Source organism: Vipera ursinii, assembly GCF_947247035.1.
Source record: "Vipera ursinii genome assembly, chromosome: Z".
Lineage (NCBI taxonomy): Eukaryota > Metazoa > Chordata > Lepidosauria > Squamata > Viperidae > Vipera > Vipera ursinii.
Genome location: NC_139517.1, coordinates 87,138,245 through 87,151,780, shown reverse-complemented (window position 1 = coordinate 87,151,780; position 13,536 = coordinate 87,138,245). Strand labels below are relative to the sequence as shown.

The 13,536-nt window shown below is 38.1% G+C and overlaps 1 protein-coding gene across 4 annotated transcripts in view; it reads left to right on the top strand.

Moving 5' to 3' along the window:
• The window catches only part of OXNAD1 (oxidoreductase NAD binding domain containing 1), a 34,906-nt gene that overhangs the window by 6,856 nt on the left and 14,514 nt on the right, over positions 1 to 13,536 (top strand). For all 4 annotated transcript variants that reach the window (XM_083377189.1, XM_083377188.1, XM_083377187.1 and 1 more), the window contains 2 exons: positions 1,508 to 1,614; positions 8,250 to 8,391. In XM_083377189.1, the coding sequence (XP_083233315.1) occupies positions 1,508 to 1,614; positions 8,250 to 8,391 (249 nt within the window). The remainder of the gene's footprint in view (positions 1 to 1,507; positions 1,615 to 8,249; positions 8,392 to 13,536) is intronic.

Genomic DNA, 13,536 nt, shown 5'->3' with positions numbered 1-13,536 from the left:
AGTTATAAATTAATGTGACATATTAATGTTAGACTTATTCTTACTCTGGGGTTTCTGTGTTAAGGAGAATATTATATAAGCATCATGAGAGCAAGTCTAATTAAGAAATATATGTTTCTTAAAAAAATTAAGTCTTAAAGTAAGAAAAAGTATGATAGCATTTACTTGGCAAGTATCCTGTTGTTTTACAAGAAAGTAGAAATGCTCAACTATTTTTATGCAGAAATTGTTTCCTGCCATATGTTTTAAATTAAGACATAGCTGGCCAAATTTCATTTGTTGGACTCCAGTTCTTCTGGCTGGGAAATGAAATACTCATAATTGTAGTTTGATGTAGTTTATCATTTTAATATTTTCTGTACTTTTCAACTTGCATGACTCATCTTAAGAACTTTAGGTTTAGGCTAATTAATGTTTTGTAGCTTAACAAACGATTCCAAATTATATTCTACGAGCTGATTGCCACACTATGAAATTCAGAGGAAACAGCAGAAAGTAAGAAAACAAAATGTTATCACTGGATTGATTAGAAGTTATATAAAATCTATTGCTGGCTATGTTCCAAATAATTTGTGTTCAAGTCCCACCCAGCCATAAATTTGTAGCTGCTCTTGAATCATGCAATCTGCTAATACTGCTATCAGAAAAATTGGGAGGGGGAAAGAGATGGGGGATGGTCCCAGAGGAAACAGTGTAGTAAATATCTCATAAAACATAATAAAAATAGGAATTTATTTTGCTTCAATATTTTGTCTGTGGTTATTTAGAATTATGCTTTTTATTCAATAATGATTTTATTATTTTCCTCCCAGGGAATACAGGAAAGAAGCGGTTTTTTTCAGCAAGAGCTGCATTTTAAACTTTGTGTTTTTAATCTAAGCTGCAAAAGGCATGCCAGAAATGGGGCTATGAGTCTCTGGAATAGAATGTTCAACCCCTTTTTTAGTTTTTTAGGATTAAAAAAAATAGGTGTATTAAGCTAATTTGAGGCTAAATATGTATTTTTGTTAAAAGCACAAAAAATAGGAACTGCGGCTTTATATAAGCCACAAATATCTAATTTTGCTATAAAGGAATGACCTAATGTAAGGATCTTGACATTTATAGATGAATTTCTGGATTAAAAATGCTAAAGCCAAAGGTGAGAAGGGTGTGGTTTAATCTTTTGTAAGTTGCCCATAGTCATATATATATGGGGGCGTTCATAAAAAAATGAATGAATGAATGAGCAAGCCTAGTCTTTGCTTCTTTTTGAATTCTTAATCTTGTTAAAACCTCAGCTTCATTATCTGCAATAAGATTAGAACTTAAAATTTCTATAAATGTGAGATAGTTGCATCTAATAACAGTAGCAGTGTAAGAAGCCAGTAGAAATCATAATTATCCCAATTCACAATTGGTGTTTCATGCTTGGAAGGATCCAGAAACAGTTATTTTTTGTTCTGAATTTTGTGTTTATTTCCTGAAATATTGATGGTAGTTATGATGATGGTTTTTGTCTTTTTAGATGATTTCTAAAGCAAAAGTGTGTGGCATCAGCAATGAATCTGAAACAGTTAAAAGACTCCGTTTGGCAGTGACAGATAAGGAATTTACTTTTAAGGCAGGACAATGGTAAGATTCTTTGATCCGTATATATTAAATAGAAAGAGAAGTTAATGAAATTCTATTTTTATACCCAAATTATCATTTTTATTGACATCAAATTATTAATGTTTATTACAGGCATGTGCAAATGTTTAATTTTGTCACCTTTGAATGAACTGATTTGCAAATAGAATATATTGCAATTGCAGCAATTTCCTCACATGTTGTTTAGCCTTGTATCTCTTTGGAAATGGTCCTACATAAAAAATCCTTAAACCTACTCTACTCTAAAGAGAGCTTTCTGTTTTATTTGCATTAACACAAAGGGTCAAAAGCCATATGACTATTTGTAAGCAAACGTTATTGAGAAACAACAGCATGTACATAAGAAATCTCATTTGAGAAGATGCAAAGCTATTTGCTATTTGAGAAAGAAAAAGTCAGCAGTACTACTTTTATTTTGTTCCTCTGTAACCTAATCATTGGATTAAATTCAGTGGTATTTTTACTATATCAGATGGAAGGAAGGAGGGAGGGAGGGAGGGAGGGAAGGAAGGAAGGAAGGAAGGAAGGAAGGAAGGAAATATGCTCTTCCATTTTTAGAAGAAGCTTTCTAAAATGAATTACCGTATATACTTGAGTATAAGCCGAATTTTTCAGCCCACTTTTTGGGCTGAAAAATTCCACTTCGGCTTATACTCCAGTCAACAAAAAAAACTTACCGAGGACTTGTGCGCGGCCGAGGCTTTGGTGCTTCCGGGATTGCGCGCACCTCTCCCAAGCAGCCGCCGTCCGGAGACCTGCCGAAGTTTGGGGAGGTTTGGGGAGGTGCGCGCGCACCTCCCCAAACCTCCCCAAACGTCGGCAGGTCTCCGGATCTCCGTGCCTTGCCTGCCTGCTTCTTTCCGCTGCGGAAAGAAGCAGGCAGGCAGGTCACGGAGATCCGGAGACCTGCTGACGTTTGGGGAGGTTTGGGCACCTCCCCAAACCTCCCCAAACGTCGGCAGGTCTCCGGATCTCCGTGCCTTGCCTGCCTGCTTCTTTCCGCTGCGGAACGAAGCAGCCTGAACGAAGCAGGCTGCTTCTTTCCACTGCGGAAAGAAGCAGCCTTCTTTCCGCAGCGGAAAGAAGCAGCCTGCCTGCTTCTTTCCGCTGCGGAACGAAGCAGCCTGAACGAAGCAGGCTGCTTCTTTCCACTGCGGAAAGAAGCAGCCTTCTTTCCGCAGCGGAAAGAAGCAGCCTGCCTGCTTCTTTCCGCTGCGGAACGAAGCAGCCTGCCTGCTTCTTTCCGCTGCGGAACGAAGCAGCCTGCCTGCTTCTTTCCGCTGCGGAACGAAGCAGCCTGAACGAAGCAGGCTGCTTCTTTCCACTGCGGAAAGAAGCAGCCTTCTTTCCGCAGCGGAAAGAAGCAGCCTGCCTGCTTCTTTCCGCTGCGGAACGAAACAGCCTGAACGAAGCAGGCTGCTTCTTTCCGCTGCGGAACGAAGCAGCCTGCCTGCTTCTTTCCGCTGCGGAACGAAGCAGCCGGCGGCGGAGGCTTGCAGAACGGCGGATCGGCTTATACTCAAGTCACCAACTTTTTCCAGTTTTTGGGGGTGAAATTGGGGGTCTCGGCTTATACTCGAGTCGGCTTATACTCAAGTATATACGGTACCTAGTATCTTACCTGGATAGGATATTGATTAGAAACAAGGAGAGAAGGTTTAACCATGGAAATTACTGGTGATTTTGGCCACTCATTGTTGCTCACTTTATGCTATATCACAGGGTTTCTGTGAGGATAAAATCATGATAGACTCCATATATACTGCCTTGTAGAATACAGAATAATGATATAATCTTTGAAAAATAGAATGACAGTATTTTTTCTTGGAAATTACAATTTGTTATTTAATCATATGAACATTTTTAAGATCTGAATGTTTTCTCTGAAAAATTCAGGTACATTTTTATATCAAATTGAATACTGTATTTTTCAGTCTGGACACTTTTCTTGTTCATATTTTTGCTTTTGCTTTATATTATCAATCTATCTGGTAAGTAGGTTTTATAAGATCAAACTTCTTCTGTAGGATGTTAATAGCATGAGTTACTAGTAGTGTTAATTTTGCAGTCTTTTGCATTTAGAACAAGAAAACAAGATGTTGATTGCAATAATTCATGTTTGTAGAGCAATTTGCAGCACCCTTTGCACATGTGCACAGATGCATACTAAATTTGTTCGTGTTGGTTCTTAGGCAAACATTTACCCTTCAAAAATGTTTTGGTAATCATCATACTGAAAACTGAGTTCTTTAATTATAATTACTCTTTTCATTATCTTCCTTTTAAATTATTCTAATTTTGTTTGGCATGCTAACGTTCCACCAGTGCAGCTAGTAAGATTGCTTATGATCGAATGAATAGTACCGAGAAACAGAAGTGGCAGGAAAAGGTTAATAGATTTACATTTGCAATAAAATGGCTGGAAGCCTCCTATTCTTTCAAACATACACATTTTTTCCCCTCAATGAATATTTCTGTCACACAGAGGAGCTACATAGTTAGGGTTACACTTACTTTCTGAAATATTTGGCTTCACAATTTGATGCTTTGTTGAAATTTCATCACAGTACCTATTATACTGTTGAAAGTTCTGCTGTGTTCAGCAGTAATCTGATACTGTAAAGGTTACATTTCTGCCTGATTACTTGTTCTTTGCTTATATGTTTACTAAAAATTACTGTTGCTTTTTTTCTTTAAAATTAAAATTATATATTATGCAATTTGATTTTTCATTTATATCAATATTTTTTCAAATATTTCTGTATTTACAACTAAAAATAGTTGAAAAAGAAACAGAAAATGAAATAGACAAATATAAGGCATGTATAATAAGAAAAGTCTGATTTGCAGTCACTTGGAAACACTACCTTTCATGTATTTAAAAATACTATTTATCAGTGCAGTTTATGCCCAATAAATGAATATTAAATTTCATCCATACTTATGCAAATAATATTGAATGGATTGGGTTATGTAGATGATTTTGACAATGGATTATGACATTGACTTTAACATTTAGAAATTAGACAGTTTCTGTTGAACTCCATAATGAGGTAGGACACCATGTAGAAAAATAAAAGTGTTGTCATTTATTTATATCCTGCCTTTCACTTGGAAGCTCAGGTAATATATGACTCCTTCCTATTTTCCTTACAACAATCCTGTGAGGTAATTGGATTGAGAGTGAATGACTGGCCCAAAGACATTAAATGAATTGCTCTGGTAGAGAATGGAGTAGACTCTAATATCTTAATTGGTACACCTTGGCTGTTAATATTTAGATATGCGGAGTCCAACGCATGAGGATTGTTCCCGGAGATGCAGTTTTGCCTGAAAATTCAGTTCAACAGAGGCAAAAATCCATGTCCAAGGGGACGGGGGAAGCTGTATCCTCCCAACAAATATTTTTGGGGGAAACATTTAAACGAAAAAGATCTTTGGAGTGCTTAGAAAGTATTCTAACTTATATTATATATAGAACCTATTTCTTCTCTAATCAGGTTTCAGTTCATCCTCTCTTGATAGCCTGTTTTATATAGCACATTTGTTCTGCTTAATTATGAATAAATGCATATAAATAACATTTATGTGCATTTAGTTTTATAAATACCTATAGCTTTCTGTACAGAATATATTATAAGCTGTTGGTGTCTGTAATTAGTGAAACGCTTTCTGCAAACAGTCTAATGTGGGGGAGAGCAAATGTCAGTCTTGTTAGATTTATTTTGCTCTTTTTTTTAAGAACCCAAAAGCCATTTACTACAGGCAAATGCAAAAGATATGCAATTAAACAAAAAAGGACCTGGGAATCCAAGAACGTTTTCCATGTAGCCAATCAGCTCAAAGTTCTGGTGATCCCCTCTGTGATTGTCCTTACCTACTTCATTGAAGTCAAAGATCTATCAAAAGATCCTCTTATCTACTTCTCTTTAAAAAATCAGATTCTAATAATTTTATCTCCAAGTTGTTTCATTTCACAAAGAACTGTATTCTTATTACTGTGTTGCACTGATTTTACTTTTGTCCCTGTGGACATGCAGAAATTATGACATGCCTTCCTGGAAAATCTTCAGGAACATATGCTTTTTGTCCTTCAATTTTAACTTTTTATGTTTTAACTTAGATGTAACTATAAGCCTCCCAGAGTTACTTATGGTAAAATGGGTGGCCAATAAATTGTATCAATCAATTAATCAATCAGTAAAATGGGTGGCCATTAAATTGAATGAATGAATGTCAGGCCACAATAATATTTTAAATGGACCTTTGCTTTCTTGTCCTCGGCTGCATTAATGATTAATAAATACATTTTTCTATTACATTATCCAATATACTGCATTTTTCAGATTGAAAAATTCATTTTTTTATTTTAGTGTTTAATGGTTATACAGCATTTTAATCTATATTTATAAAGTGTTAAACATATCCTGTATAGTCTTCTTTTCTACTGATTCTTCTAAATAGTAGCATTATAGTGATTTGTTCTGTAAATAAATCTGTTTTAATTGTAGTTTGCATTAGGTACCGCAAGGTTTCAAATAATAAAAGAAACAGTAATAATATTCTAAGGTAAATGATATGTGGTCCAGATAAATGGTCTCAGGGTGGCTGGTTTTTAATTGGGTTACAAGTTTGTAACCCAATTACAGGGCTGAATAAATATTCTGTCAAAAGAAGACAGATTAAACTTTGAGTTCACTTTGTACTAAATTTGAACTTTCATATGTTCATAATTTGGTTTTACAACATTTAACAGGCAGAATAATTCCTCACTAGAGGGCACTACAATACATGGATTAATTTATAAGGATTATAAATGTGTTTATAAAAATAAAATGCAAATAAATAATTGCACATACTTCAAGGCACTTTTTGTTAAGTATTATTTTTAAAAACTGGAATAAAATTGGATTAAATTGTAGCAGTATTGACAAATTACAACTGAATTTTTGAAAATGCCAGACAAACATATCTCTGATAAGATGGAAATTATCCATTTGTTAAATGATTCAGGTAGAAATAAATTGGATGGTAGTAATAATATTCTTGAAATGAAACTTTACATTTTAAGTATATGCTATCAGTATACATTTTGTGGCCCTGCTGACAAAATAACCTTTTAGCCATATATATTTGCCATCATGACTGTATCTAGATCAATTACAATTTTATGTTTAGAACATAAATTTTATTTCTCTTTCATCTCATTTTGTTTTCCTTTCTTATATCATTTATAAGGCTATTTACTTTTATGTTAAAAATTGTAAACTGCTTTGATTGCATTAATTAAAAACAGAGATATGTGTATAGTAAATGAATAAGATTCAGACATCCACTCTTTATAAGCCAACTGAAGATTTTGTTTTGAGTTTTCTGTTATGGAAAATTTTAGACAGGTTAGTGAGTTACCATTGTTATTCCCCCAACAGTAATTTCAGTAGGAAGAAGTTTAATTGTTGCCACTAACAGCATCCAAACCTGACTACGGGCAATTCTCTTATCACTGTCGATGGAGAAGGTGATAGGGAAGGTTACAAGCTGCTGTCGCCTGCCACGGGACTCATTCTCATGTCTGTCGGCTGGCTAAAAAAGCTCTTTCTGAGAGGTGCTGAACTCTTTCAATGCAGTGGGGAAAAAAGAATTAAGATCCTGATTATTTGAGCTTTATTTCTGTACCAGGCTGAAGGAATTCCCTTCCATGCACAGAGCTGATATCCTCCTTGGAAAACAGAGCTCAGATCCGTCATTTCTGCACCCTACTGATATGTTCTCTTAAGGATGCAGAGTGGAGCTTAATTCTTTGGCAGGGTGGAAAAATGGAGGTCAGATTCTGACCTCTGTTTTTGCACCCTGCCAAAGTAGAGCTGATATCCATAGCCCCCAGAGATGTGGGAGCCAAAATCCAAGCAGAGAATGGAGAGGCAGCCCAGTAAGGCAAGGACTATGGGGTGCCTCAGACAACTGGGGGAGACTCCTTTTCTCTCAGCGATGCTTGGATTTCAGCAGGAAAGATTTTAAACTCCTCTAAGTGGACCTCCCCAGAGTCTGCCCCACCTGCACTCCTTACCATCCACTTAACAATACATGTATTTGTTTAATAACAGCAATTGGAAGGGCTTGGACCATTGAGCAAAGAAGTTACATGGGCAGTCATGTGACAACCACTTTGCTCAACAGCTGAAATTCCAGGCCTAATTGTGATTATAAGTCGAGAACTACCTGAATGAATATAAAGGACTTAGGCAAGAACCTATTATGCTACTATGATTTATATTTGTAAATCTGAAAATAATACTAACATTTGATCTATTCTGCTGGTCTTTAATGGTATTTTACCATTGTTGCTTTACCAGCTAAATATCTTCTATGTGACTTTCCATGAACTTTGCCTATACAAATACAGTAGTAATGTAACATTCTATTTATTTATTTATTTATTTAGATTTATATATGTAATTAGTTTTATGTAGCAGGGTTCTAACAAATATCTATATGCTTAATCCATTATTAAACTGTACACATTTGAGTAATCTTGTCAGAAGTTTTAAATAGTAAAAAAGAAACCTGTTCCAAGACATTGCATAGAAGAAATTAAATGGAAAGCTATTTTATTTTAGGGTAGACTTCTTTATACCTGGAGTTCCTGTTGTTGGTGGATTCTCAATATGTTCGAGTCCTGGTATGTTGGAAGAAGAGGGAGTATTAGAACTTGCAGTAAAGCGTACAACACACCCACCTGCTCATTGGATTCATACTCAGGTATCTATGCTAAAACCTCCTAATAATTTTGTTTTTAGTGTTCTTTAAATTTATTTGTACATCTTGTTTTATATATAATTCAGCATTATTATTACTTTGAATTGTCTTACCTTTTTACCTGTACTGTAAGACATAAATTTAATGCTAGAGTACAGTTTAATGCTAGAGTACAGTTTGGATGTCGTGGCGAAGGGGCTTGCGTAATTCAATGAAGCTATGAGCTATGCCGTGCAGGGCCACCCAAGACGGAAAGGTCATAGCAGAGAGTTCTGACAAAACGTGATCCACTGGAGAAGGAAATGGCAACCCACTCCAGTATCTTTGCCATGAAAACCCTATGGACAGTACCAAAAGGCAAAACGATATGACGCTGGAAGATGAGCCCCTCAGGTCGGAAGGCGTCCAATATGCTACTGGGGAAGAGCAGAGGGCTAGTACTAGTAGCACCAGAAAGAATGAAGCGACTGGGCCAAAGCCGAAAGGACGCTCAGCTGTGGATATGTCTGGTGGTGAAAGGAAAGTCCGATGCTGCAAAGATTTTTTCTCCATAGGAACCTGGAATGTAAGATCCATGAATCAAGGAAAGCTGGACGTGGTCAAACAAGAGATGACAAGACTAAACATCGACATCTTAGGTATCAGCGAACTAAAATGGACAGGAATGGGTGAATTTAATTCAGATGACCATCAGGTATACTACTGCGGGCAAGAATCCCTCAGAAGAAATGGAGTAGCCTTCATAGTCAATAAAAGAGTAGGAAAAGCAATACTGGGATACAATCCTCAAAATGACAGAATGATCTCAGTTCGAATCCAAGGCAAACCATTCAATATCACAGTAGTCCAAGTCTATGCCCCAACCACCGGTGCTGAAGAGGATGAAATTGACCGGTTCTATGAAGCCCTACAGCACCTTATAGAACTAACACCCAAAAATGATGTCCTTATCATCATGGGGGATTGGAATGCCAAAGTAGGAAGCCAAAAGATAACCGGAATAACAGGCAAGTTTGGCCTTGGAGTACAAAATGAAGCAGGGCACAGGCTGATAGAATTTTGTCAAGAGAATACGATGGTCATAGCAAACAATCTTTTCCAACAACCCAAGAGACGGCTTTACACATGGACATCACCAGACGGTCAACACAGAAATCAGATTGACTATATGCTCTGCAGCCAAAGATGGAGAAGCTCTATACAGTCAGTAAAAACAAGACCAGGAGCTGACTGTGGCTCAGACCATGAGCTTCTTGTTGCAAAGTTTAGGCTTAAATTAAAGAAAGTAGGGAAAAGCACTAGGCCAGTCAGGTATGAATTAAATCATATCCCTGTTGAATATACAGTAGAGGTGACAAATAGATTTAAGGAATTAGATCTGATAGACAGAGTGCCTGAAGAACTATGGACAGAGGTTCGCAACATTGTACAAGAGGTAGCAACCAAAACCATCCCAAAGAAAAAGAAATGCAAGAAAGCAAAATGGCTGTCTGAGGAAGCTTTGCAAATAGCTGAGGAAAGGAGGGAAGCGAAAGGCAAGGGAGAAAAACATAGATATGCCCAATTGAATGCAGAATTCCAGAGAATAGCTAGAAGAGATAAGAATGCCTTCTTAAATGAACAGTGCAAAGAAATAGAAGAAAACAATAGAATAGGGAGGACCAGAGATCTTTTCAAGAAAATTGGAGAGATGAAGGGAACGTTTCATGCAAAAATGGGCATGATAAAGGACCAAAATGGCAGGGACCTAACAGAGGCGGAAGAGATTAAGAAGAGGTGGCAAAATTACACAGAAGAACTATACAAGAATGAGCTTAACGTCCCTGATAATCACAATGGGGTGGTCACTGACCTCGAGCCAGACATCCTAGAATGTGAAGTGAAGTGGGCCTTAGAAAAGCTGAGCAACAACAAAGCTAGTGGAGGTGACAGTATTCCAGCTGAGCTATTCAAAATCTTAAAAGACGATGCAGTAAAAGTGCTACACTCAATTTGCCAGCAAATTTAGAAAACTCAACAGTGGCCACAGGATTGGAAAAGATCAGTTTACATTCCAATTCCAAAGAAAGGCAGTGCCAAAGAATGTTCAAACTATCGCACCATTGCACTCATTTCTCATGCTAGTAAAGTTATGCTTAAAATTCTACAAGCTAGACTCCAGCAGTATGTGGATCGAGAACTACCAGAAGTACAGGCAGGATTTCGAAGAGGCAGAGGAACTAGAGATCAAATTGCCAACATACGCTGGATCATGGAGAAAGCTAGGGAGTTCCAGAAAAACATCTACTTCTGCTTCATTGACTATGCTAAAGCCTTTGATTGTGTGGATCATAACAAACTGTGGCAAGTCCTTAAAGAGATGGGCATACCAGACCATCTTATTTGTCTCTTGAGAAACCTATATGCGGGCCAAGAAGCAACAGTGAGAACTGGACACGGAACCACTGATTGGTTCAAAATTGGGAAAGGAGTCCGGCAAGGCTGTATACTGTCGCCTTGCCTATTTAACTTATATGCAGAGCATATCATGAGAAAGGCAGGGCTAGATGAATCAAAAGTTGGAATTAAGATTGCCGGAAGAAACATCAACAACCTAAGATATGCAGATGATACCACTCTAATGGCAGAAAGTGAAGAGGAACTAAAGAGCCTCTTGTTGCGAGTGAAGAAGGAGAGTGCAAAACTTGGGTTGAAACTAAACATTAAGAAAACCAAGATCATGGCATCCGGCCCTCTCAATTCCTGGCAAATAGATGGGGAAGAAATGGAGGTAGTGACAGATTTTATTTTCCTGGGCTCCAAGATCACTGCAGATGGGGACTGTAGCCAAGAAATTAAAAGACGCTTGCTCCTTGGGAGGAAAGCAATGGCAAATCTAGACAGCACACTAAAAAGCAGAGACATCACCCTGTCAACAAAAGTGCGCATAGTCAAGGCTATGGTCTTCCCAGTTGCAATGTATGGCAGTGAAAGCTGGACCATAAGAAAGGCTGAGCGCCAAAGATTTGAAGCCTTTGAACTGTGGTGCTGGAGAAGACTCCTGCGAGTTCCTTGGACTGCAAGGCGATCAAACCGGTCAGTCCTAGAGGAGATCAACCCTGACTGCTCTTTAGAAGGCCAGATCCTGAAGCTAAAACTCAAATACTTTGGCCATCTAATGAGAAGGAAGGACTCACTGGAGAAGAGCCTAATGCTGGGAAAGATTGAGGGCAATAGAAGAAGGGGACGACAGAGAATGAGGTGGCTAGATGGAGTCACTGAAGCAGTAGGCGTGAGCTTAAATGGACTTCAGAAGATGGTAGAGGACAGGAAGGCCTGGAGGAACGTTGTCCATAGGGTCGCGATGGGTCGGACACGACTTCGCAACTAACAACAACACAGTTTGGATTATTTACAATACAATACAAATAAATAAAATAAAATAGTTGGAAGAGACCTTGGAGGTCTTCTATTCCAACCCCCTGCTAAGGCAGGAAATCCAATACCATTTCAGACAAATGGTTATCCAATCTCTTCTTTAAAAACTCTACTGTTGGAGAATTCACCACTTCTGGAGGCAAGTTGTTTCACTGGTTAATTGTTCTAACAGTCAGGAAATTTCTCCTTAGTTCTAGGTTGCTTCTCTCTTTGATTAGTTTCCATCCCTTGCTTCTTGTCCTGTCTTCAGGTGCCTTGAATAGCTTGACTTCCTCTTCTTTGTGGCAACCCCTAAGATATTGGAACACTGCAATCATGTCACCCCTTGTCCTTCTCTTCATTAAACTAGACATACCTAATTCCAGTAACTGTTCCTTGTATGTTTTAGCCTCCAGTCCCCTAATCATCTTTGTTGCTCTTCTATGTATTCTTTCTAGAGTCTCAACATCTTTTTACATCGTGGTGACCAAAACTGGATGCAATATTCCACGTGTGGCCTTATAAAGTGGTATTAACATTTCATGTGATCTTGACTCTATCTCTCTATGTTGGCTTTTTTTGGCAGAGGACTCCAAGATCCCTCTCACAGTTACTACTGTTGAGTGAGGTACCATTTACAGGGAGTGCAGAATTATTAGGCAAGTTGTATTTTTGAGGATTAATTTTATTATTGAACAACAACCATGTTCTCAATGAACCCAAAAAACTCATTAATATCAAAGCTGAATATTTTTGGAAGTAGTTTTTAGTTTGTTTTTAGTTATAGCTATTTTAGGGGGATATCTGTGTGTGAAGGTGACTATTACTGTGCATAATTATTAGGCAACTTAACAAAAAACAAATATATACCCATTTCAATTATTTATTTTTACCAGTGAAACCAATATAACATCTCAACATTCACAAATATACATTTCTGACATTCAAAAACATAACAAAAACAAATCAGTGACCAATATAGCCACCTTTCTTTGCAAGGACACTCAAAAGCCTGCCATCCATGGATTCTGTCAGTGTTTTGATCTGTTCACCATCAACATTGCGTGCAGCAGCAACCACAGCCTCCCAGACACTGTTCAGAGAGGTGTACTGTTTTCCCTCCTTGTAAATCTCACATTTGATGATGGACCACAGGTTCTCAATGGGGTTCAGATCAGGTGAACAAGGAGGCCATGTCATTAGATTTCCTTCTTTTATACCCTTTCTTGCCAGCCACGCTGTGGAGTACTTGGACGCGTGTGATGGAGCATTGTCCTGCATGAAAATCATGTTTTTCTTGAAGGATGCAGACTTCTTCCTGTACCACTGCTTGAAGAAGGTGTCTTCCAGAAACTGGCAGTAGGACTGGGAGTTGAGCTTGACTCCATCCTCAACCCGAAAAGGCCCCACAAGCTCATCTTTGATGATACCAGCCCAAACCAGTACTCCACCTCCACCTTGCTGGCGTCTGAGTCGGACTGGAGCTCTCTGCCCTTTACCAATCCAGCCACGGGCCCATCCATCCGGCCCATCAAGACTCACTCTCATTTCATCAGTCCATAAAACCTTAGAAAAATCAGTCTTGAGATATTTCTTGGCCCAGTCTTGACGTTTCAGCTTGTGTGTCTTGTTCAGTGGTGGTCGTCTTTCAGCCTTTCTTACCTTGGCCATGTCTCTGAGTATTGCACACCTTGTGCTTTTGGGCACTCCAGTGATGTTGCAGCTCTGAAATATGGCCAAACTGGTGGCAAG